The sequence below is a fragment of the Oncorhynchus kisutch genome, linkage group LG20 (assembly GCF_002021735.2).
Source record: "Oncorhynchus kisutch isolate 150728-3 linkage group LG20, Okis_V2, whole genome shotgun sequence".
Taxonomy (NCBI): domain Eukaryota; kingdom Metazoa; phylum Chordata; class Actinopteri; order Salmoniformes; family Salmonidae; genus Oncorhynchus; species Oncorhynchus kisutch.
The window spans coordinates 33,586,082-33,612,432 of NC_034193.2; the positions used below are offsets into that span (position 1 = coordinate 33,586,082).

Below are 26,351 nucleotides of genomic sequence, written 5' to 3' on the forward strand. Positions count from 1 at the left end.
TGGTGGAGCATGCGTCGTTGTAATCAAATTGATAAATCATGTTGGCATTAATAACTAATACTAATACTAATAATAATTTAAATAAGTTGGCTTTAATTGGTTTTTAGCAATAAAAAATGTATGGCTGATCTGATCTGAAAATCTTGGATAAGAAACCATGGATGTTGACTTAGTGGCCTGGGCCCCGCCAGGAACATAATCTAGGGGAAACATAGTGTTCAAAATGTTCTCCTCCCTCTCCCTGGTGGCCCCTAGATATTGGAGAACCAGGTGGAGGTCCGTCAGAGGGAGGTGGTGGAGCTGCGGAGCCAGGCACTGGTCCTCAGCCAGGAAGGGAATGTCACAGAGGAGGTGGATTGCCAGAGACAGATGGTGGAGCGCAAGTTCAAAGAGCTGCTCGACCCACTGAGGAAGAGAAAGAACTTCCTGGTGGCCTCCCGTGAGATCCACCAGTTCAACCGCGACGTGGAGGATGAGATAGTGAGTTGATAGTTGATTGAGCTGCCTCCTGGGGGTGTACTGTGTGTGGTTTGTTTGTGTTTTTTTTGGTTTCCCGATAGTAAAACAAGGAAAATTCAGACAAGTGGAGACCTTTTGGTTTTCAGGGGAAATGTAAAGAGAGCCTGTGATGCAACTTTGGGACGTTAACAAGGCGACACTCCATTTAACTCCTCCACATTTACTGGATTGGTTGAACGGTACAGGAATCTTCCTCAACATTTTTCTTTGTTCTCGTCAAGACCAGTATGTAGGGCATCTAGTTTAAGGCATTTATTTTAGGTTAAGGTTAGGTTAGGGAAAATAAGATTTTGAATGGGAATCAATTGTTTGGTCTCCACAAGGATAGTAAAACAAACGCTTGTGTGTGCGCATGCATGCACATGTTCTACGGAGGCTTTATTTGTTCTGGTATTTTCATTCAATGCACTTAATAATCTATTTGGCTTGTCCATTTTAGCTTTGGGTCGAAGAGAGGATGCCAATTGCAACCTCCACAGAGCATGGTCACAACCTACAGACCGTTCAACTGCTTATCAAGAAAAATCAGGTATGTGTATTTTTCTCATGTACTGCACATGTCTGTCACGCCCTGACCATAGAGAGCTTTTTTTAATTCTCTATTTTGGTTAGGTTGGGGTGTCACTAGGGTGGGTAATCTAGGTTGTTCATTTCTATGTTGGCCTGGTATGGTTCGCAATCAGAGGCAGCTGTTTATTGTTGTCTCTGATTGGGGATAATATTTAGGCAGCCATTTCCCCACTGTGTTTTGGTGGGATCTTGTTTATGTGTAGTTGCCTGTGTGCACTTCATTGACCTCACATTTAGTTTGTTCTTTATTGTTTTGTGCGTTTCACTTCAATAAATATGTGGAACCCATATCACGCTGCGCTTTGGTCTGAATGTTATTACAACGATCGTGACAATGTCACTTTACAAGGAAGTCACACTTAGGCCCAAAATAAGCACCAGTCTATTGTTGTGAATACGTTTATGCACTTATTTATAAGCAAAATTGTAATTGTTAGTGTCAGTGTTTAGGGCTGTGTTGTTCATGAAATTTTGTCAGTCAGTGATTGTCAAGCAAATAACTGCTGTTCTCACTGGTAATTGCCTGGTAATTAGCATAAACACGTTTAGCATCTCCTGGCTTCCAGGCATATTCTACAAGCCACTGATGCAGACCTTTGGAACATCTACATTTTAAAAAGTCTAATAAATCCATTTAATATAAATCCATTATGTATTTTAGACATGTCTAAAGAAACATGATATAAAGAAAATGTAGTCTATTTCAGAAGAACAGAATAGCATACTCTCCGTTGTCCTTATGTTAGGCCCTGATATGGCTATGCCATATGGCTGTGGGCTACACTAGTTAATTTAGCAGACAAGATTTACTTAAAATTCCGTGACATTATTTTACAGTATGAGGAATACAATTGAAAAAGTAGCAGTTGTGCCCTTGGGCTGAATATAATAGGCGATTTATAATTCCATTCTCCCAGCTGCCGTGCTCTGTAGCACCTCTCACTCACATGGGTCTCTCAGATGTAGCCAATGCCCATCACGTGATTGGGTCTTTCTCAGGCAAGAAGTAGGCTACAAGTGAATGAAGACAGACACATCGGTGACACAACTTGTGAATTCCGAGGCGCATATTGAATATGTCCACATTTAGCCTGCTTTTTGTCAGCCAACAAGATGAGTAGGCTTAACGAATAGCAAAAGCATAAGCCTATGTCAATCTACTATCCCCCATAGTACAAAAGTTGACCTATTCTATTGGTCAACTTGTCCTTCTGTGCAATAAAGAAATATTCCAAACATACTCTGGGAGAGTTGTGGGATGCGATAGATCCCAACCTAATACAGCCACTCGCATCAACAAAACTTTTAAAAGCAATGATGCTGATAGTTTTGGTAATAAGGTGGCTGGATAGTGCCTGCCTAGATCTGTTATCCTATTCCTACCAAGATATTTAAACAAATATATTGAATGATATCATACATAGCAAAGAGTATCACTGTCTTATTGAGTTTTAATTGAGATATAGGGTAGGTAGATTGGTGTCTTCTCCAGGGGGTGTACAGTACAGAAATAGGGCCCCTGCCCTTTGAGCCGTTCAGGCATAGCTTACTTACACTTCAAGTAAGTATCTACTGTATTGTGCTCTTGGTTTTGTGTATCTAGTATTTTAATGTATTGCTGACATTACAAAATTGTGCAATAAAAGTATTGTGTCCCCTTCTCAGACCTTGCAGAAGGAGATCCAGGGACACCAGCCCCGCTTCGACGACATTTTCGAGCGGAGCGAGAGCCTGCTGATGGAGGACAGCCTTGCCGTGGAGGCCATCCGCCAGCACCTGGCCGACCTGCAACAGCTGTGGGGTCTGATGATTGAGGAGACAGAGAAGCGTCACGCCCGACTGGAGCAGTCCCACAACGCCCAGAAGTACTACTTTGATGCTGCCGAGGCAGAGGCCTGGATGAGCGAGCAGGAGTTGTACATGATGTCTGACGAGAAAGCCAAGGTACTAGGGTGTTATTGACAGTGTTTTGGTGCTGTACAAATAATATTTTTGCCATGGGTGTGCCCTATTGTGAGGAATAGTGTGTGTGTGTGTGTGTGTATTGATAATGTTGCTACTAACTTAGAATTCCCAAAGCGCTAAAAACAAGTGTATTTCCCTCTTAGGATGAGCAGAGCTCTGTAGCCATGCTGAAGAAGCACCAGATTGTGGAACAATCGGTGGAGGACTACGCTGAGACAGTCCATCAGCTCTCCATGACCAGCAGAGGCCTGACAGCTGCAGGACATACAGAGAGGTCAGTGAGAGAGCCCAGAGTGAAGCCATTGAAGTAGAATGTCACTTATTATTGCCACCCGTCAAGGAACGTTGACTTGAATATGAATGTCCGATCTAGAAAAGTATTTCTATGAGTGGAGCATTCAGTAGACCAGAGTGTGGTGTGTATGCATATTTTTGTTTAATCTGAACCCTAACAGACCTGATTTCACTAACGAAAGCCTTGATTGCAGACCATGACCCTTTTATTAGTTTGATCAGGGGTGTTCGTATTGGGCTGGAACAAGAATATGTTTTTTGGCAAAAACAAAAAAGATTACTCTTGTTAAACCCATCCACTGATCATTGAAGTCTTGATTTCTGTTTGTGTGGGCAGTGAGAGGATAGGCATGCGTCAGTCTCAGGTGGACAAGCTCTATGCCGGCATGAAGGACCTGTCTGAGGAGAGGCGGGGCAAACTGGATGAGAGGTTCCGCCTGTTCCAGCTCAACCGCGAGGTTGACGACTTGGAGCAGTGGATTGCCGAGCGGGAGGTGGTGGCCGGATCTCACGAGCTGGGACAGGACTACGAGCATGTCACTGTAAGCTACGTCACCTGACTTCAAACCCTACCCTTTCACTCCTGGTGCTGTCAGGGAGGAAAACACAGTCTGTATTCCAGACCATCTGCAAAGCAGCACATTGCACAATGTATGATTGTATTAAAGTACCAATAATTGAATGCTGCATTGCAGTTGGATATCATATTGATATGGTTGACACTTATCCAGGTGTTGTGTGCTTTGGTGTGTGACTGCTTTGCAAACAGTCTGTAACACGGCCATAGACTGATTTCAGTACTGCCCATTTGATACCACCATTACTTTTTAGTAGGTAAGACAGGGCAGTACAATGTATATTTGTGTTAAAGGTCCTCATTCTCCTCCTCTCCATCCATCTATCCATCCACAGATGCTCCAGGAGCGCTTCCGGGAGTTTTCCCATGACACAGGCAACATCGGCCAGGAGCGTGTGGATGCCGTCAACCGCCTGTCCGACGAGCTGATTAATGCGGGCCACACAGATGCCGCCACGGTGGCTGAGTGGAAGGACGGCCTCAACGAGGCCTGGGCTGACCTGCTGGAGCTCATCGACACGCGCACGCAGATCCTGGCCGCCTCTTACGAGCTACACAAGTTCTACCACGACGCCAAGGAGATCCTGGGCCGCATCCTGGACAAACACAAGAAGCTTCCCGAGGAGGTGGGACGTGACCAGAACACGGTGGAGACACTGCAGCGGATGCACACCACCTTCGAGCACGACATCCAGGCCCTGGGAACACAGGTAGATATAGCTAATATCTCCCTGTAGCTCACTTCACCAGATCACTGCACTGCGGAAAATGAAATCTCATGTTATTATTAGTGATGGGCACCAATATCGATCATTCAATGTAATATTGATATTGATAACCTACACTATTATGCAAAAGAGGAAACATGACTGTTCTTGCAGACACAAAACCCTCTCACAGGCTCTCAACTTAGCATGCAGTGCATTCGGAAAGTATTCAGACCCCTTGACTTTTTCCACATTTGTTACGTTTCAGCCTTATTCTAAAATGGATTAAATAGTTTTTTCCCTTCATCAATCTACACACAATGCCCCATAATGACAAAGCAAAAACCGGTTTTTAGAAAATAGAAATATGACATTTATATACGTATTCAGACCCTTGACTCAGTCCTTTGTTGAAGCATCTTTGGCAGCGATTACAGCCTCGAGTCTTCTTGAGTATGACGCTGCAGGCTAGGCACACCTGTATTTAGGGGGTTTCTCCAATTCCTCTCTGCAAATCCTCTCAAGCTGTCAGGTTGGATGGGGAGCATTACTGCACAGCTATTTTCAGGTCTCTCCAGAGATGTTCGATCGGGTTCAAGTCCGGGCTCTGGCTGGACCACTCAAAGGACATTCAGAGACTTGTCCCGAAGCCACTCCTGCGTTGTCTTAGTTGTGTGCTTAGGGTTATTGTCCTGTTGGAAGGTGAACCTTCGCCCAGTCTGAACTCTCTGGAAAAGGTTTTCATCAAGGATCTCTCTGTACTTTGCTCCGTTCAGCGTTCCCTTGATCCTGACTAGTCTCCCAGTCCCTGCCACTGAAAAACATCCCCACAGCATGATGCTGCCACCACCATGCTTCACTGTAGGGATGGTGCCAGGTTTCCTCCAGACGTGACACTTGGCATTAAGGCAAAAGAGTTCAATCTTATTTTCATCAGATCAGAGAATATTGTTTCTCATGGTCTGGGAGTCTTTAGGTGCCTTTTGGCAAACTCCAAACAGGCTGTCCTGTTCCTTTTACTGAGGAGTGACTTCCGTCTGGCCACTCTACCATAAAGGCGTGATTGGTGGAGTGCTGCAGAGATGGTTGTCCTTCTGGAAGCACTCCTATCTCCATAGAGGAACTCTGGAGCTCTGTCAGAGTGACCATCGAGTTCTTGGTCACCTCCCTGACCAAGGCTCTTCTCCCCCGATTGCTCAGTTTGACCGGGCGGCCAGCTCTAGGAAGAGTCTTGGTGGTTATAAACTTCTTCCATTTAAGAATGATGGAGGCCACTGTGTTCAATGCTATAGACATTTTTTGGTACCCTTCCCCAGATCTGTGCCTCGACACAATCCTGTCTTGGAGCTCTAAGAAAAATGTTTGATCTCATGGCTTGGTTTTTGCTCTGACATGCACTGTCAACTGTGGGACCTTATAAAGACAGTTGTGTGCCTTTCCAAATCATGTCCCATCAATTGAATTTACCGCAGGTGGATTCCAATCAAGTTATAGAAACATTTCAAGGATGATGGAAACAGGGTACACCTGAGCTCAATTTTGAGTCTCATAGCAAAGGGTCTGAATACTTATGTAAATAAATGTGTTTCTGCTTTTTGTTTTTAATAAATTTGCAAGCATTTCTAGAAACCTGTTTTTGCTTTGTCATTATCAGGTATTGTGTGTACATTGATGAGGTAAATGTATTGAATCCATTTTAGAATAAGGCTGTAACGAAATTTGGAAAAAGTCAAGGGGTCTGAATTAGAGGTCGACCGATTAATCGGAATGGCCTATTAATTGGGGCCGATTTCAAGTTTTCATTACAATCGAAAATCAGTATTTTTGGGCGCCGCCGATTTGCAGATTAAAAAATATATATATATATTTATTTTTTTATACCTTTTTTTTAACTAGGCAAGTCAGTTAGTCAGTGGGTTAACTGCCTCGTTCAGGGGCAGAATGACATATTTTCACCTTGTCAGTTCGGGGGATCCAATCTTGCAACCTTACAGTTAACTAGTAACTAGGTCGCAATAACGACCTGCCTCTCTCTCGTTGCACTCCACAAGGAGACTGCCTGTTACGCGAATGCAGTAAGGCCAAGGTAAGTTGCTAGCTAGCATTAAACTTATCTTATAAAAAACAATCAATCATAATCACTAGTTAACTACACATGGTTGATATTACTAGATATTATCTAGCGTGTCCTGCGTTGCATATAATCTGACTGAGTGGTAGTAGGCAGAATCAGGCGTGTAAACATTCATTCAAACAGCACTTTTGTGCATTTTGCCAGCAGCTCTTCGTTGTGCGTCAAGCATTGCGCTGTTTATGACTTCAAGCCTATCAACTCCCGAGATGAGGCTGGTTTGACCGAAGTGAAATGGCTAGCTAGTTAGCGCGCGCTAATAGCGTTTCAAACTTCACTCGCTCTGAGCCTTGGGGTGGTTGTTTCCCTTGCTCTGCATGGGTAACGCTGCTTCGATGGTGGCTGTTGTGTTGCTGGTATATATTTATATATATATATATACCAGCCCAGGGAAGAGCGAGGAGAGGGATGGAAGCTATACTGTTACACTGGCAATAAAGTGCCTATAAGAACATCCAATAGTCAAAGGTTAATGAAATACAAATGGTATAGAGGGAAATTGTTCAATAATTCCTACAATAACTACAACCTAAAACTTCTTACCTGGGAATATTGAAGACTCATGTTAATAAAAGGAACAACCAGCTTTCATATGTTCTCATGTTCTGAGCAAGGAACTGAAATGTTAGCTTTCTTACATAGCACATATTGCACTTTTACTTTCTTCTCCAACACTTTGTTTTTGCATTATTTAAACCAAATGTAATGTTTCATTATTATATTAAGTTAAAATAAGTGTTCATTCAGTATTGTTGTAATTGTCATTATTGCAAATATATATTTTTTAAATCGGACAATTAATCGTTATCGGCTTTTTCTCTCTCCAATAATCGGTATCGGTATCAGCGTTGAAAAATCACAATCGGTCGACCTCTAGTCTGAATACTTTCAGAATGCGCTGTACTTAACTGCCTGCTGATGGGTCACCAACAGATGGCAATCCCAATAGGCAATAAGAAAGCAGTTGTCTGAGCTTCACAAAGCCATGGAAATGAACAGAAAATGTAACAATCACACAATGTTATTCATAAAACCGCTATGATATCGGTATTGGTTATTTAATTTTTTTACCAATATCAATATAGATTTTCCATATCGGTGCACATCACTAGCAATTATTAACCTGTTAATTACATATAGCCTGTCATTTCATGTAAATACCAGGCAGCAAAAGGTAATGTAATTGTAGAATAAAATGCATTAAAGCGACTTGTGCTTGGACCTTCAGGTGAGGCAGCTGCAGGAGGATGCCGTCCGCCTCCAGTCAGCCTACGCCGGCGACAAGGCAGACGACATCCAGCGGAGGGAGAGCGAGGTGCTGGAGGCCTGGAATACCCTGCTGGAGTCCTGCGATGTCCGCAGAGGCCACCTCCTGGACACGGGTGACAAATTTCACTTCTTCAGCATGGTGCGCGATCTCATGCTGTGGATGGAGGACGTCATCCGTCTCATCGAAGCCCAGGAGAATCCAAGGTAAATTATTATTGTACTTAGCTAGGTGGGGGTCAGTTCCATTTCAATTCAGTCAATTCAGGAGGTAAACTGAAATTCCTATTCCAATCTTAGGTTTGTATACTGATTTCCTGATGTGTGCCTGTGTGTGTGTGCCTGTGTGTGTGCCTGTGTGTGCGCCTGTGCCTGTGTGTGCGCCTGTGCCTGTGTGTGCGCCTGTGCCTGTGTGTGCGCCTGTGCCTGTGTGTGCGCCTGTGCCTGTGTGTGCGCCTGTGCCTGTGTGTGCGCCTGTGCCTGTGTGTGCGCCTGTGCCTGTGTGTGCGCCTGTGCCTGTGTGTGCGCCTGTGCCTGTGTGTGCGCCTGTGCCTGTGTGCGCCTGTGCCTGTGTGCGTCTGTGCCTGTGTGTGTGTGCGCCTGTGTGTGTGTGCGCCTGTGTGTGTGTGCGCCTGTGTGTGTGTGCGCCTGTGTGTGTGTGCGCCTGTGTGTGTGTGCACCTGTGTGTGCGTGCGCCTGTGCGTGCGCCTGTGTGCGTGCGCCTGTGTGTGCGCGTGCGCCTGTGTGTGCGCCTGTCTGCGTGCGCCTGTGTGTGTGTGCGCCTGTGTGTGTGTGCGCGTGCGCCTGTGTGTGCGCCTGTCTGCGTGCGCCTGTGTGTGCGCGCGCCTGTGTGCGGGGGTGTGTGCGCGCGCCTGTGTGTGGGGGTGTGCGTGTGTGTGTGTGTGTGCGCGCGCGTGTGTGTGTGTGCGCGCCTGTGTGTGTGTGTGCGCGCCTGTGTGTGTGTGTGTGTGTGCGCGCCTGTGTGTGTGTGTGTGTGTGTGCGCCTGTGCCTGTGTGTGCGCCTGTGCCTGTGTGTGTGCCTGTGTGTGTGCCTGTGTGTGCGCCTGTGCCTGTGTGCGCCTGTGTGTGTGTGCGCCTGTGCCTGTGTGTGCGCCTGTGCCTGTGTGTGCGCCTGTGTGTGTGTGCGCCTGTGTGTGTGTGCGCGCCTGTGTGTGTGTGCGCGCCTGTGTGTGCGTGCGCCTGTGCGTGCGCCTGTGTGTGCGCCTGTGTGCGTGCGCCTGTGTGCGTGCGCCTGTGCCTGTGTGCGCCTGTGCCTGTGTGCGCCTGTGTGTGCGCCTGTGTGTGTGTGCGCCTGTGTGTGTGTGTGTGCGCCTGTGTGTGTGTGTGTGCGCCTGTGTGTGTGTGTGTGCGCCTGTGTGTGTGTGCGCCTGTGTGTGTGCGCCTGTGTGTGCGCCTGTGTGCGTGCGCCTGTGTGTGCGCGTGCGCCTGTGTGTGCGCCTGTCTGCGTGCGCCTGTGTGTGCGCGCGCCTGTGTGTGGGGGTGTGTGCGCGCGCCTGTGTGTGGGGGTGTGCGTGTGTGTGTGTGTGTGTGTGTGTGTGTGTGTGTGCGCGCCTGTGTGTGTGTGTGCGCGCCTGTGTGTGTGTGTGTGTGTGTGCGCGCCTGTGTGTGTGTGTGCGCGCCTGTGTGTGCGCCTGTGTGTGTGTGCGCCTGTGTGTGTGTGCGCGCCTGTGTGTGTGTGCGCGCCTGTGTGTGCGTGCGCCTGTGCGTGCGCCTGTGTGTGCGCCTGTGTGCGTGCGCCTGTGTGCGTGCGCCTGTGCCTGTGTGCGCCTGTGCCTGTGTGCGCCTGTGTGTGCGCCTGTGTGTGTGTGCGCCTGTGTGTGTGTGTGTGCGCCTGTGTGTGTGTGTGTGCGCCTGTGTGTGTGTGTGTGCGCCTGTGTGTGTGTGCGCCTGTGTGCGTGCGCCTGTGTGTGCGCCTGTGTGCGTGCGCCTGTGTGTGCGCGTGCGCCTGTGTGTGCGCCTGTCTGCGTGCGCCTGTGTGTGCGCGCGCCTGTGTGTGGGGGTGTGTGCGCGCGCCTGTGTGTGGGGGTGTGCGTGTGTGTGTGTGTGTGTGTGTGTGTGTGTGTGTGTGTGTGTGTGCGCGCGTGTGTGTGTGTGTGCGCGCGTGTGTGTGTGTGCGCGCCTGTGTGTGTGTGTGCGCGCCTGTGTGTGTGTGTGTGTGTGTGCGCGCCTGTGTGTGTGTGTGCGCGCCTGTGTGTGTGTGTGTGCGCGCCTGTCTGCGTGCCTGTCTGCGTGTGTCTGTGCGCGCCTGTCTGCGTGCATGCATATTTTTCTTTCTCTGCACAGGGACGTGTCCTCTGTGGAGTTGTTGATGAACAACCACCAGGGTATCAAGGCTGAGATCGACGCCCGCAATGACAGCTTCACCGCTTGCATTGAGTTGGGCAAGTCTCTGCTAGCCAGAAAGCACTATGCATCAGAGGAGGTATGTTCCATTGCCAAACCAATGCTATGCTACTGCAGGGCAGCCCATGAGCCATGAGGACCACTGCTCTTTCTCAATTAAATGGTCCATTTGGGTAAATTTAATTTGACAGCCCTATGTTACTGGGTCTTTTCACCACTTGGGTGCCTTTTGAGATGTGTAACTTGGTGAAAATAAACGTTTGATTTCAACTAATTTTAACATTCTGTCATAGAGTACATGTTCAACTTAATAAAAAACATATTTTTACATCTCAAGAGGTTAAATGAAAAAAACTACAGCAGTAAGTGTCTATTAACTGCCAGATAAAGTAACAGTTTTGACCAGAACAGGGTTGACTATTTCGTCTTAAATCAGCCATAGATCCCTTGTGACGGGGGAAATCGAAGCTTGTTATATGCAACAGGGAGGTGCAATTTGAATGCCAGTTTCATAAAAAATATGTAACATGTTTGACATGTTATGGTCGACCCACTCAGATTCCCACCACAAAACACCAGAAAATGCCCAAAAAGAGTAGATCCATCTCACCTGCTTTTTACAGTATGATTTGACTGTTCAGATGTTCAATGTTTCTTTTGATTTGTATTTTTTTTAAGGAATAGTTTCGCCATATTAAAACGAGAGTTCAGTTCACATAACAGGGTTGACCTTCAAATGAGGGACAGGTTGTTGGTTTTTTTTACCTTTTTTAAAAGGAATCACTAATCATATTAAATAAATAATCATCTTCAGAAATGTCTTTGTCAATAAAACAAATAACTGGGGATTTACAATGATGGTGAAAACCTGGAGAAATGTTGGAGTGAAGTGGGTTCCTGGAAGTCACAGAGGGTGCAATGAGGGATGTCAAAGTTTTTGAATTTTCGCACTTTAGCATGTCTTTATTGATATAAAAATCGGATTTATTAAAGGGCACCATTTCTTAAAATATCAAAGGCACTCATTTTGTGGAATGACCATACTGCATCGTAGCCTCTTCAGGTTTTAGTGTATTGCATTGTTTGTATGTGTTGATACCCAATGTTAAAATATAATAATTTGCTGCTCTGTCCTCTGTTTAGATCAAAGATAAATTACTACAGCTGATGGACAAGAGGAAAGACATGATTGACAAGTGGGAGGACCGACGGGAGTGGTTAAGACTGAGTAAGGATTTTTGTTCATACTTTCCCACATGCTATTGGATGGAATCTTGTCACTAGTTGAGCATATCCCGCCCTATTGGGCACCAAACTGATTCAATGAACGTTGTTTCAATGTAATTTGTCAATGTATTATGACATGCAATTAATTATATGTATTAACCCTAGATGACTGACAGGGCACTGTTTTGAAGCCACCGAGCAGCCATTTTGATACTCTACCTCCCTCCATTTCAAAACATTTTTTGGAAGCTATATAAATCAAAATGTGTATGTCTATATTCATTTTTGACAAGTCTATTCTATTACAGACACCTTATGCTTACTTAAAATATATATTTTCTGAACTGAACATGAAAAAAATAAATATATATATATATATATATAAATATATGACTTAAAACATTTTTGGGGTAGAGTACTAATGTTACCGTCCCCATAACAAAGACATACAGTGCCTTGCGAAAGTATTCGGCCCCCTTGAACTTTGCGACCTTTTGCCACATTTCAGGCTTCAAACATAAAGATATAAAACTGTATTTTTTTGTGAAGAATCAACAACAAGTGGGACACAATCATGAAGTGGAACAACATTTATTGGATATTTCAAACTTTTTTAACAAATCAAAAACTGAAAAATTGGGCGTGCAAAATTATTCAGCCCCTTTACTTTCAGTGCAGCAAACTCTCTCCAGAAGTTCAGTGAGGATCTCTGAATGATCCAATGTTGACCTAAATGACTAATGATGATAAATACAATCCACCTGTGTGTAATCAAGTCTCCGTATAAATGCACCTGCACTGTGATAGTCTCAGAGGTCCGTTAAAAAGCGCAGAGAGCATCATGAAGAACAAGGAACACACCAGGCAGGTCCGAGATACTGTTGTGAAGAAGTTTAAAGCCGGATTTGGATACAAAAAGATTTCCCAAGCTTTAAACATCCCAAGGAGCACTGTGCAAGTGATAATATTGAAATGGAAGGAGTATCAGACCACTGCAAATCTACCAAGACCTTGCCGTCCCTCTAAACTTTCAGCTCATACAAGGAGAAGACTGATCAGAGATGCAGCCAAGAGGCCCATGATCACTCTGGATGAACTGCAGAGATCTACAGCTGAGGTGGGAGACTCTGTCCATACGACAACAATCAGTCGTATATTGCACAAATCTGGCCTTTATGGAAGAGTGGCAAGAAGAAAGCCATTTCTTAAAGATATCCATAAAAAGTGTTGTTTAAAGTTTGCCACAAGCCACCTGGGAGACACACCAAACATGTGGAAGAAGGTGCTCTGGTCAGATGAAACCAAAATTGAACTATTTGGCAACAATGCAAAACGTTAGGTTTGGCGTAAAAGCAACACAGCTCATCACCCTGAACACCACATCCCCACTGTCAAACATGGTGGTGGCAGCATCATGGTTTGGGCCTGCTTTTCTTCAGCAGGGACAGGGAAGATGATTAAAATTGATGGGAAGATGGATGGAGCCAAATACAGGACCATTCTGGAAGAAAACCTGATGGAGTCTGCAAAAGACCTGAGACTGGGACGGAGATTTGTCTTCCAACAAGACAATGATCCAAAACATAAAGCAAAATCTACAATGGAATGGTTCAAAAATAAACATATCCAGGTGTTAGAATGGCCAAGTCAAAGTCCAGACCTGAATCCAATCGAGAATCTGTGGAAAGAACTGAAAACTGCTGTTCACAAATGCTCTCCATCCAACCTCACTGAGCTCGAGCTGTTTTGCAAGGAGGAATGGGAAAAAATGTCAGTCTCTCGATGTGCAAAACTGATAGACATACCCCAAGCGAATTACAGCTGTAATCGCAGCAAAAGGTGGCGCTACAAAGTATTAACTTAAGGGGGCTGAATAATTTTGCATGCCCAATTTTTCAGTTTTTGATATGTTAAAAAAGTTTGAAATATCCAATAAATGTCGTTCCACTTCATGATTGTGTCCCACTTGTTGTTAATTCTTCACAAAAAAATACAGTTTTATATCTTTATGTTTGAAGCCTGAAATGTGGCAAAAGGTCGCAAAGTTCAAGGGGGCCGAATACTTTCGCATGGCACTGTACTTAAATACATGTAATTTTGTCCTAGAATTGGCTTCAAAGCCTCACATTGGCCATTACGTAGCAAAACCAATCCAGGGTTTATACACATCATTGCATGGAATCTATGTATAAAATACCTAGTGGCCGGGGAATTTAATGCGGGGAAACTTAAATCAGTTTTACCTAATTTCTATCAGCATGTTAAATGTGCAACCAGAGGGAAAAAAATTCTAGACCACCTTTACTCCACACACGTTTACAAAGCTCTCCCTCGCTCTCCATTTGGCAAATCTGACCATAATGCTGTCCTCCTGAATCCTGCTTACAAATGTCAGGTGAAGCAGATGTTTTCCCTGTTGACTTTCTTCTCTTTGCATGGTCTAGTTTTGGAAGTTCACCAGTTTGGGAGGGATGCAGGGGTGGCAGAGGCGTGGCTGCTGGGACAGGAACCATACCTGTTTGGCCTGGAGTTGGGGCAGAGCGTGGACGAAGTGGAGAAACTGATCAAGAGGCACGAGGCTTTTGAGAAGTCGGCCGCTACTTGGGAGGAGCGCTTCTCAGCACTGGAGAGGTTGACTACGGTGAGCGTTTTGACAGTTTGCAATTTTTCTGTGACATGTCATGAATGTGTTTGATAAAAGGATTCTTAGACATTAGTCTTACTCATAGACAGTTAATTTTTCAGTTCTATTCCAGTGGGCATTTGTAATGTTCATAAAACATTGTTTAGTGAACAGCTATCTTGTGCTAGTCAATTATTTAAGTTCACATACTAACATTGACACCTAGTGTTAACTGCATGTCATTACAGTATTTACCCAATATTTCATGAAAAATTTGATAGTAGTAATATAATATAAGTTCAAAGAATTCAAAATAATTGGTAATAATTTGTACAATGTTTTGCATGTTCCAATGAATCCCAAAGAAACTACAATGTAATCATTAGGTAATTAAATTAGCTACCATTTTTCACGTCTTTAAGTCCCAGGTAAATAGAAAACTTTAAAATTGAAGTATGACCCATCACTATTTGAAGATGGCATTGCCAAATTTACTCAGATAAAGGTGGTAAAATGAGACTGAGGTTCCGTTGTGTCTTGTTCTTCCAGTTGGAGTTATTGGAAGTGAGAAGACAGCAAGAGGAAGAAGAGAGAATGCGAAAACCCCCTTCGCCGGAGCCTTTACCGGCGCAGGACTCACCACAGCAGAGGTAAGTGTAGCGGTTAGGGCTGTTGCTTATCTTGTTTATCTTTACAACAGGAGTATAGCTTACCTGGCTGGCATGAAAATGAACAAAGGGAAAAGCGTCCTCCATTCGTTATTTAAGTGCATAGATGACTTGTATTTTTTCCCGCTGCCCCTGTTTCGAGACAGGTGCATGATAATGGTCATTTCTATATTTAATAAAAATCACACATATATATTATTTAGTACAGGTGAAGTTGGACGTTTTACATACACCTTAGCCAAATACATTTAAACTCAGTTTTTCACTATTCCTGACATTTAATCCTAGTAGAAATTCCCTGTCTTAGGTCAGTTACTATCACCACTTTATTTTAAGAATGTGAAATGTCAGAATAATAGAAGAGAGAATTCAGCTTTTAGTTATTTCATCACATTCCCAGTGTGTCAGAAGTTTACATACACTCAATTAGTATTTGGTAGCATTGCCTTTAAATGGTTTAATTTGGGTCAAATGCTTTGGGTAGCCTTCCACAAGCTTCCCACAATAAGTTGGGTGAATTCTGGCCCATTCCCCCTGACAGAGCTGGTGTTACTGAGGTTTGTAGGCCTCCTTGCTCTCACACACTTTTCAGTTCTGCCCACAAATTCTCGAAAGGATTGAGGTCAGAGCTTTGTGATGGCCACTCCAATACCTTGATTTTGTTGTCCTTAACACTTTTTCAGGCTGGGTCTATTTTTCTCCACTTCCTGTCTGACTGACGTGCACAAAGTAAACTGCCTGTTACCTAGGCCCAGAAGCCAGGATATGCATATAATTGGTACCATGTATGAGACTATAACACAATAAATATGGGTGGAGAAAATCCAAAGAAAAACCAACCAGATTTTTTTAGAGAGCTCATGCTCTTACAATGGAAAGTATATGGGCATATCCAAATTCAGCTCCCAGATTACAATTACTATGGCTTCCACTAGATGTCAACAGTCTTTGTTCAAGGTTTCAGGCTTGTTTCTTCCCAAACAAGGAAGAAGTACGAGTTTTAGTACTGGGGCTCAGAGTTGGAAATCAGTCTGTGCGTGTGCGACGAAGAGGACGCGCATCTGCTAATATCGTTTTCCTATTGAACATACTTCCGTATGAAATATTATAGTTTAATTACATTTTAGGGTACCTGAGAATGTATTTTGACTTGTTTTAACAAAGTTTAGCGGTAGATTTTTGGATTCCTTTCTCTGCTTGTTGAACGAGTGGATTACTCAAATCGATGGCGCCAACTAAACAGACATTTTGGGATATAAAGAAGGATTTTATCTAACAAAACGACACTACATTTTGTAGCTGGGACCATTTGGATTGCAAATCAGAGGAAGATTTAATATTTAATCGCTATTTGTGATTTTATGAAGCCTGTGCCGGTGGAACAATATGTTGATGTGGGGCGCCATCCTCAAACAATCACATGGCATGCTTTAGCTGTAAAGCCTATTGTAAATCTGACAGTACAGTTAGATTACAAAAACTTAAGCTTTTAACCGATATAAGACACTGGTATGTACCTAAATGTTTAATATCCATAATTCTTATGATTATTTAATTGAATTGCGCGCCCTCCAATTTCACTAGAAGTTGTCGACAGGTGTCCCGGACAGCCCTATTTTGACACAACTTTGGAAGTATGCTTGGGGTCATTGTCCATTTGGAAGACACATTTGCGACCAAGCTTTAATTTCCTGACTGATTGTTGCTTCAATATATCCACATCATTTTCCTCCGTCATGAAGCCATCTATTTTGTGAAGTGCACCAGCCCCTCCTGCAGCAAAGCACCCCCACAACATGATGCTGCCACCCCCGTGCTTCACGGTTAGGATGGTGTTCTTCGGATTGTAAGCCTCCCTCTTTTCCCTTGAAACATAACGATGGTCATTATGATCAAACAGTTCTATTTGTGTTTCATCAGACCAGAGGACATTTCTCCAAAAAGTACAATCTTTGTCCCCATGTGCAGTTGCAAACCGTACTCTGGCTTTTTTTTATGGTGGTTTTAGATATGTCGATATAGGACTTGTTTTACTGTGGATATAGATACTTTTGTACCTGTTTCCTCCAGCATCTTCACAAGATCCTTTGCTGTTGATTTGTACATTTCGAACCCAAGTACGTTCATCTCTAGGAGGCAGAACGCGTCTCCTCCTGAGCGGTATGACGGCTGCGTGGTCCCATGGTGTTTACGCTTGCATACTATTGTTTGTACAGATGAACGTGGTACCTTCAGGCATTTGGAAATTGCTCCCAAGGATGAACCAGACTTGTGGAGGTCTACATTTATTTTTGTCTGAGATCTTGGCTGATTTCTTTTGATTTTCACGTGATGTAAAGCAAAGAGGCACGGAGTTTGAAGGTAGGCCTGGAAATACATCCACAGGTACACCTGGAAATACATCCACAGGTACACCTCCAATTTGTTATATTTTTATTTCACCTTTATTTAACCAGGTAGGCTAGTTGAGAAAAGTTCTCATTTACAACTGCAACATGGCCAGGATAAAGCAAAGCAGTTCGACATATACAACAACCGAGTTACACATGGAATTAACAAACACTGGAGTGGTAGATGTGCAGAAGATGAATGTGCAAGTAGAGATACTGGGGTGCAAAGGAGCTAAATAAATAAATACAGTATGGGGATGAGGTAGTTGGATGGGCTATTTACAGATGGGCTATGTACAGGTGAAATGATCTGTGAGCTGCTCTGGCAGGTGGTGCTTGAAGTTAGTGAGGGAGATATGAGTCTCCAGCTTCAGCTATTTTTGCAGTTCGTTCCAGTCATTGGCAGCAGAACTGGAAGGAAAGGCGGCCAAAGGAGGAATTGGCTTTGGGGGTGACCAGTGAAATATACCTGCTGGAGCATGTGCTGCGGGTGGGTGCTGACCAGTGATTTGAGATTAGGCGGAGCTTTACCTAGCAAAGACTTGTAGATGACCTGGAGCCAGTGGGTTTGAAACGAGTATGAAGCGAGGGCCAGCCAACGAGAGCATACAGGTCGCAGTGGTGGGTCGTATATGGGGCTTTGGTGACAAAACGGATGGCACTGTGATAGACTGCATCCAATTTGTTGAGTAGAGTGTTGGTAGGATAGTCGGATAGAGGATCGGTAGGATAGTCAGTTTTACGAGGGTATGTTTGGCAGCATGAGTGAAGGATGCTTCTTTTGCGAAATAGAAGTCGATTCTAGATTTAATTTTGTATTGGAGATGCTTAATGTGGCTCTGGAAAGAGAGTTTACAGTCTAATCAGACACCTAGGTATTTGTTGTTGTCCACATATTCTAGGTCAGAACCGTCCAGAGTAGTGATGCTGGATGGGCGGGCAGGTGCTGACAGCGATCGGTTGAAGAGCATGCATTTAGTTTTACTAGCATTTAAGAGCAGTTGGAGGCCACGGAAGGAGAGTTGTATGGCATTGAAGCTCGTCTGGATGTTAGTTACCACAGTGTCCAAAGAAGGGCCAGAGGTATACAGAATGGTGTCAGCTGCGTAGAGGTGGATCAGAGAATCACCAGCAGCAAGAGCAACATCATTGATGTATACAGAGAAGAGAGTCGGCCCAAGATTTGAATTGACAATTGACTCAAATGTCAATTAGCCTAACGGAAGCTTCTAAAGCCATGACATAATTTTCTGGAATTTTCCGAGTTGTTTAAAGGCACAGTCAACTTAGTGTATGTAAACTTCTGACCCCGTGGAATTGTGATACAGTGAATTATAAGTGAAATAATCTGTCTGTAAACAATTGTTGGAAAATTTACTTGTGTCCTGCGCAAAGTAGATGTCCTAACTGAAAACAAGTTTCAATGACTCCAACCTAAGTGTATGTAAACTTCAGACTTCAACTGTAAAGATAAGATTACATTAAGAATAGTCTGATGGGTGACAATATTAGCCTGTCACTTGTGAATGATATATTATCACTTGTGAATCATGCCCAGCATAAGAAACTGCATTTTTTTCTAATCGTAGTTACCCACCTTATGTAGCCTAGCCCATATGCCTATATGTTTTGATAAGGTTAGTATCACAATTAAAGTGGCCAAATAACTTCTTAAAATTAAACACGTTAATCCGCTTTACAAGGCGTTAAGAGCCTAACTGGCATGCATAAACAGCGCGTGAGTTTCAAGTTTGGGGTAGATAATTTCATCATAAAAATGCACCTTTTTAATAATGTTTTTTTTATAATGGTGTTTTCCCGCTAATGGAACATTCGCGTAGCCTACTGCCATGTGTACATTGCTGTGCTTATAATGTGAAGAAATAGCCTAATAGTTTATTAACATTTTAAGCTAAATGTTCTGATCTGTTGCGTCTGCCAAATTGCGTAAAATAATGTTTTGATGCTAGTGGTTGTATTAATTTGCAATCTATTGCATCCCACAACTGTCCCAGACTATGTTTGGAATATTTATTTCTCGCACAGAATAGAATATGTCGACTTTTGTACTATGCGGATAGTAGATTGACAAAGGCTAGTGCTTTTGCTGCTCGTTAGGCCTACTCATCTTGTTGGCTAATGAAAAGTAAATGTGGACAGTTCTTCCAATATCTTCAATTATGCACCTCAGAATTGGATTAGGATGCGTCCCCGATGTGTCTGTGAGAAAGACCTGATCATGTGAGGGAGAGCCATGTGAGTGATAGGTGTTTAGGAGCGCGCAGCACTCCGGGAGATGGGCACAACGCAGCACTCGGGGAGATGGGCGGCACTCAGGGAGATGGGCACAACGCAGCACTCGGGGAGATGGGCGGCACTCAGGGAGATGGGCACAATGCAGCACTCAGGGAGAAGGGCACAGCGCAGCACTCCGGCCACTGGCCACAAAAGGCATGGATTTTTTTAGAGTGCATTACGGACACAAATGGGATGCCACAGTGAAATCGAGGCATTATCAAGTACTTGTCAAATTGTGAATGAAAGACCTAATGAAGTGTTTACAGCCTGTGGAGAAAAAAAACAAAGCAGAGCTCATGCTACTGTTTTCAAATCATCATTGGAGTCGCATCATGCAGCCTTACAATGTATTAAACATTTAGCCCAACGTTTCTAGAACAACTAAAGTTACATTAATAACTCTCAATGAAGAATATAGGAGTACCTATTTCTTTGCTAATCGCTCAATACAGAATAGCCAAATGTGCGCACTCCCTCAAATCGTTTGGAAATAATATTTTGATTTTATTCAACTTTGTTCAATTGTGTTCTTCATACTATAAAATAAATACAATAATGTCACAGAATTCTAAACAAATCTTGTCTGTTAAATGAACTAGTGTAGCCCACATCCATTTGGCATAGCCAGATCAGGACCTAACATAAGGACATATCAGAGTATGTTATTCTGTTCTTCTGAAATAGACAACATTTTCTTCGTATCAAGCTTCTTTAGACCTGTCTACAATAAATAATGGATTTATTGTGAAGGTGTAGGCTATATTACATGGATTTATTAGACTTTTTAAAATGTAGATGTTCTGAAGGTCTGCATTGTTGGCTTGTAGGCTATGTGTGAAACCCAGGAGATGAATGGTCAATTACCGTGAGACCAGTTATTTCCTTGACAATCACTGGCTGACGAAATGTTGTAACTGCCACCGCCCTGGTAGCGGTGTTGGTAAAGAAACAGACAAGGGTGTGTTTCCCAAAGCCATCATAGCTAATGTAGTATGTTACTTATCTCAAAGACTCAGACTCATTCCACTCCCAGACTCATTCCAATCGTAGAATAACAAAGTGCTTCCTTTTACGTATTTCAGTGTTTCCCAAACTCTGTCATGGGGACCCCAGGGGGTTAACGTTTAGGTTTTTGCCCTAGCACCACACAGTTGATTGAAATAATCAACTCATCATTAAGATTAGATTATTTGAATAATCTTTGTAGTGCTAGGGCAAAGAACCAACATGTGCACTCATCAAACAATTGTTGCTCTTTCAAGTAAATTAAGTTAGCGATGAAAATCGCCACAGGCAAGTTGTTAGGTAGCTCATGGACACTTACTCATCTTCATTGACTCGCTTCCTGATTATCCCTTTCTACTTTATATTCTCCACAGTGGAGTAGAGAATGGACTGCAGAACGGACTGCCCTCAGACCAGGATTCTCCACAGGTAAGTCACTGCTCCAAAGTTTACCACCAAAAATATGCCAGCTTTTAGGGTCAATAGACTGACTAGGGCCTTACTTCTCAGAACATTACATTGTTAAATCTCACCTAAGGTGCATTGTCTGCATCTGAGGCGTTTCCCAGAAAACATAATTGCATTAAAGCTGAAGAATGAATGTTAATATATTGAAATATTTTATGTATGAAATATAAATTAAATTATTTTGGTGTGAAGGCCCATCCATGCCTCTTCAAATTATAATAATAATTCATGTTGGTCTATGACCCCACTGGTGTCAAGGCCACCTCTTATGTAGGTTAATCGGCATTTTGTCCTGCGCTACCCTGTCCTTCCAGTACTTCTTCAATCACTACTAACCACAAACTAAGACCCAAGTATATGTAGAACAATGAAGCAGCAATTCCTGCTTGTGCATGCCTGTCACATATTTCTAAAACTAAAAGCATTGTATTTGGGACAAATCATTCACTAAACCCTAAACCTCAACCAAATCTTGTAATAAATTATGTGGAAATTTAGCAAGTTGAGTTGACTAAACTGCTTGGAGTAACCTTGGATTGTAAACTGTCATTGTCAAAACAGTAGCTAAGATGGGGAGACGTCTGTCCATGGTAAAGCGCTGCTGCTCAACCTTCTTAACAGCACTATCAACAAGGCAGATCCTACTGGCCCTAGTTTTGTCGCACCTGGACTACTGTTCAGTTGTGTGGTCAGGTGCCACAAACCGGGACTTAGCAATTAGCTCAAAACAGGGCAGTAGAGATTGCTTGTCAATCTCTCCTGGCTCAAAGCGGAGGAGGGATTGACTTCATCATTACTTGTATTTATAAGAGGTATTGACATGTTGAATGCACCGAGCTGTCTGTTTTGAACTACTGGCGCACAGCTCGGACACCCATGCATACCCCACAAGGCATGCCACAAGAGGTCTCTTCACAGTCCCCAAGTCCAGAACAGACTATGGGAGGTGCACAGTACTAAATAGAGCCATGACTACATGGAACTCTATTCCACATCAAGTAACTAATGCAAGCTGAAAAGTTTTATTTAAGAAACAGATTTTAAAAAAAATACACCTTATGGAACTGCGGGGACTGTGAAGCAACACACACATGTACAGAGACACCTACATACACCATATACACACACGTACGCATCAATTTTGTATTGTATATATGTGGTAGTGGTGGAGTAGGGGCCTGAGGGCAGACAATGTGTTGTGAAATCTGTGAATGTATTGTAATGTTTTTAAAATTGTATAACTGCCTTCATTTTGCTGGACCCCAGGAAGAGATAATGGGGATCCATAATAAATAAATACAAATACAAATCATTGGTATGGTGATACAGAAACCAAAAGAGCTATTAGCGTTGCATACTCTAGTTTTAAGGCATAATTGGGGAAATGATTGGGCGCTCTCTCTCTCTCACACACACAGAACGGTGTGGACAGAGTTGAGATCATGAATGGAGAGGCGGAGCAGAACTCAAAGGACCCGAGCCCCATTCCCTCACCCACAGCTGACCGGCGGGGCAAGGGCAGCCTGTCCTCCACGTTGCTGACCCAGAACCACGATTCGCCTGTGGCTCAGCTGGAGGGCTTCCTGCATCGCAAGCATGAATGGGAGGGACACAACAAGAAGGCCTCAAGCAGGTATGGTGAACTGGATCAAAAGAGAGAATCCAAATAGCATTGTTTGGAAGAAGTCATTTAATTATACAGTTTATTTTTATGTAAATAGATTATTTTAAGGAAGGTAACTTGTGTTCTACAATACATCCCAGGCTCACAATGACTTTTTTCCCAGGCTCACAAAGCTCTCTTTTTCAGATCATGGCATAACGTGTACTGCGTTATCAACAATCAGGAAATGGGCTTCTACAAAGACAACAAGGGTGCTGGTCAAGGCATCCCCTACCATAATGCGATTCCGATCAGTCTAATGGGGGCTGTGTGTGATGTGGCCACGGACTACAAAAAAAAGAAGCATGTCTTCAAACTCAGGTAAAAAATTGGAGTGGTGTTCATGTTTCTTCTCATGGAATCACCCCAGAAGTGGATCCTCTCAGTTGTACTTCTTTACGCTATCTGCTTCAGTCTGTTAGAACCAGTTCAGTTTAATGACTGCCATTTCAGAATGTTTTTTTTTTGCAAATGTTGCTATCCGAATCTCTTTTGAATCTGAAATAAATACAAATAAAGGGAACACTTAAACAACACAATGTAACTCCAAGTCAATCACACTTCTGTGAAATCAAACTGTCCACTTAGGAAGCAACACTGATTGAGAATAAATGTCACATGCTGTTGCGCAAATGGAATAGACAACAGGTGGAAATTATAGGCAATTGGCAAGACACCCCCAATAAAGGAGTGGTTCTGCAGGTGGTGACCACAGACCACTTCTCAGTTCCTATGCTTCCTGGCTGATGTTTTGGTCACTTTTGAATGCTGGCAGTGCTTTCACTCTAGTGGTAGCATGAGACTGAGTCTACAACCCACACAAGTAGCTCAGGTAGTGCAGCTCATCCAGGATGGCACATCAATGCGAGCTGTGGCAAGAAGGTTTGCTGTGTCTGTCAGCGTAGTGTCCAGAGCATGGAGGCGCTACCAGGAGACAGGCCAGTACATCAGGAGACGTGGAGGAGGCCGTAGGAGGGCAACAACCCAGCAGCAAGACCACTACCTCCACCTTTGTGCAAGGAGGAGCAGGAGGAGCACTGCCAGAGCCCTGCAAAATGACCTCCAGCAGGCCACAAATGTGCATGTGTCTGCTCAAACGGTCAGAAACAGACTCCATGAGGGTGGTATGAGGGCCCGACTTCCACAGATGGCCACAACTGCCATTAGGTACCGAGATGAGATCCTCAGACCCCTTGTGAGACCATATGCTGGTGCGGTTGGCCCTGGGTTCCTCCTAATGCAAGACAATGCTAGACCTCATGTGGCTGGAGTGTGTCAGCAGTTCCTGCAAGAGGAAGGCATTGATGCTATGGACCGCCCATTCCCCAGACCTGAATCCAATTGAGCACATCTGGGACATCATGTCTCGCTCCATCCACCAACGCCACGTTGCACCACAGACTGTCCAACGCCACCTCATCAGGAGCATGCCCAGGCGTTGTAGGGAGGTCATACAGGCACGTGGAGGCCACACACTCTACTGAGCCTCATTTTGACTTGTTTTAAGGACATTACATCAAAGTTGGATCAGCCTGTAGTGTGGTTTTCCACTTTAATTTTGAGTGTGACTCCAAATCCAGACCTCCATGGGTTGATAAATTTGATTTCCATTGATAATTTTTGTGTGATTTTGTTGTCAGCACATTCAACTATGTAAAGAAAAAAGTATTTAATAAGAATATTTCATTCATTCAGATCTAGGATGTGTTATTTTATTGTTCCCTTTATTTTTTTGAGCAGTGTATGTTTATTAAGTTACCAAAAAAAAAAAAATTTTTTTTTTCTCAGAGTTGCTGATGGAAATGAGTATCTCTTCCAAGCCAAAGAAGAGGTAAGTCGGCTTCCTTTGTTTAACATTTTGTGTAATCGTGTTAAATATTGTTTCGGTAGGCCAAAACAAAACAGTGGGTATACTGTAAAACAAATTAACAACAACTTTTGCATAGAGGCCCTGTTCTTGACTACCCAACCTAATTATTGGGCTAGTTGTTAAACTGGCCTCCACTACCTTGCATGCACCTATTCTTCTAGTTTGAGTTTCCCCAAAATTTCCTAGCTAATGTGGCACTTTATATGTCATGACGACCCAGACTCAGTACTTCTTTGCCAAAGTACTTCTTTGGCTAATTTCATTCACTTATAAACATAGATCTTTACAATTGTCATTCTCTTTTTGAGACAGAGAAAGCACAACATTAGCTAAAAAGTACTAAGGAAACTGACCTTTCAATGACCTCTTACAGGAGGAGATGAGCACATGGATCCAGGCCATTCTGAACGCGGGGACACCTGACAAGGTATCGATTACGCCCAGCAACCAGAGCACTCCGGGATCGAGCCGAGCCCAGACCCTGCCCGCCACTGTCACCCTCACCACCGAATCCAGCCCGGGCAAGCGGGAGAAAGAAAAGGACAAGGAGAAGCGATTCAGCCTCTTTGGCAAGAAAAAGCTATAAAGTTTCTCAGCAATGAAGACATTCTGTTTTTTATTAGTGCAGCATTGTTTTTTCTTTACTTCTTTAAAATTTTTGTCTGTCCAGCCACAATGATATTCCTGCTCAACTACACCACATGCTGTGTTTAATGTTCCTGGAATTGGGTAAAACTGTTGATGAGACTTGAAATACAAATGTAAATGAAACATTTGAACTTTGTTAGTGTCAAGGTGTATCTGGCAGGTTCCATCATGAAATAGATTTGGTAATATCATGAGGACCATTTTAATTTTTTAACCTTAATTATTTACTTGTAAAAAATGTGTTTTTGTGCTTTTTTGTCATTGTGTTTTGTTAAAATGGGTCTGAGTATTTAAACATTTCCTCAATTTTGTGAGGGTGTCTTCAAGAGGCAGGCCTACATTTTTTTTCTGTTGAAAAGGGAGACAACATTACTTCAAAATAATTCATTTGTGTGACTGGACATACACATATTGAATAAAGAATTTAATGAAACTTTTCAACATAATTTACTATGATTCTTACTTGAAAACAAACAACCTCGAGAAAATATCAGGCTCCACAAGGGCATAGCTAGCCAGCATTATGAATAAGCGCATTTCTTTTTTGGTCAAGATAAGCCTAATAATACACCTTTAATTGAAACAAGATGAATATCTTTAAATTATTCCCTCATGGAGTAATGTTTTATATATATCATGGACCAGTAATTATTTTCCTTTGTTTACTTTTGTCCCTCTTGAGTTGCATCATCATATATGTTTCCAAATAATAATAGTTGGCTACAGATTATAAAATCAGTATGTATAACAAACACTTGAAAGCATTGATGTTAAATGGAAATATGGAAATTCAGCATTTACTGCAAAAAAAGGTTGCTTGCTTGTTGGCTCTAGCACTGCACATTATAATTTTTGCTATGTTATCCTGTTATTTGATACATAGTGTGCATTTCTTTGTCACTGTATCTATTGTATTGAGAGAGAAAACATTTTTTTTTTGCAATGCCTGGGTCTTTGGGCATTTATGGAATATTGACCTGGATTTCTGATGTATGAAACTGCACCTGTAGATCTCTCTCTCTCTTGCGCTCTCTCTCGCTCTCTCTCCCATTTTTATATATATATGCGCGATGTCATTAAAATGCTATTAAACATTAT

The 26,351-nt window shown here is 43.2% G+C and overlaps 1 protein-coding gene across 5 annotated transcripts in view; it reads left to right on the forward strand.

Annotated features, from left to right (window-relative positions):
* The window catches only part of LOC109865631 (spectrin beta chain, non-erythrocytic 1), a 100,986-nt gene extending 74,636 nt beyond the window's left edge, over positions 1-26,350 (forward strand). For all 5 annotated transcript variants that reach the window (XM_020453964.2, XM_020453961.2, XM_031799408.1 and 2 more), the window contains 16 exons: positions 256-480; positions 959-1,048; positions 2,755-3,033; positions 3,198-3,328; positions 3,686-3,890; positions 4,261-4,635; positions 7,992-8,236; positions 10,334-10,472; positions 11,537-11,621; positions 14,065-14,261; positions 14,793-14,893; positions 20,979-21,033; positions 22,491-22,705; positions 22,883-23,056; positions 24,524-24,566; positions 24,979-26,350. In XM_020453964.2, coding sequence (XP_020309553.1) covers positions 256-480; positions 959-1,048; positions 2,755-3,033; positions 3,198-3,328; positions 3,686-3,890; positions 4,261-4,635; positions 7,992-8,236; positions 10,334-10,472; positions 11,537-11,621; positions 14,065-14,261; positions 14,793-14,893; positions 20,979-21,033; positions 22,491-22,705; positions 22,883-23,056; positions 24,524-24,566; positions 24,979-25,191 — 2,772 coding nt within the window. In that variant the 3' untranslated portion in view covers positions 25,192-26,350. The remainder of the gene's footprint in view (positions 1-255; positions 481-958; positions 1,049-2,754; positions 3,034-3,197; positions 3,329-3,685; positions 3,891-4,260; positions 4,636-7,991; positions 8,237-10,333; positions 10,473-11,536; positions 11,622-14,064; positions 14,262-14,792; positions 14,894-20,978; positions 21,034-22,490; positions 22,706-22,882; positions 23,057-24,523; positions 24,567-24,978) is intronic.
* Position 26,351: the final 1 nt, after the last annotated feature.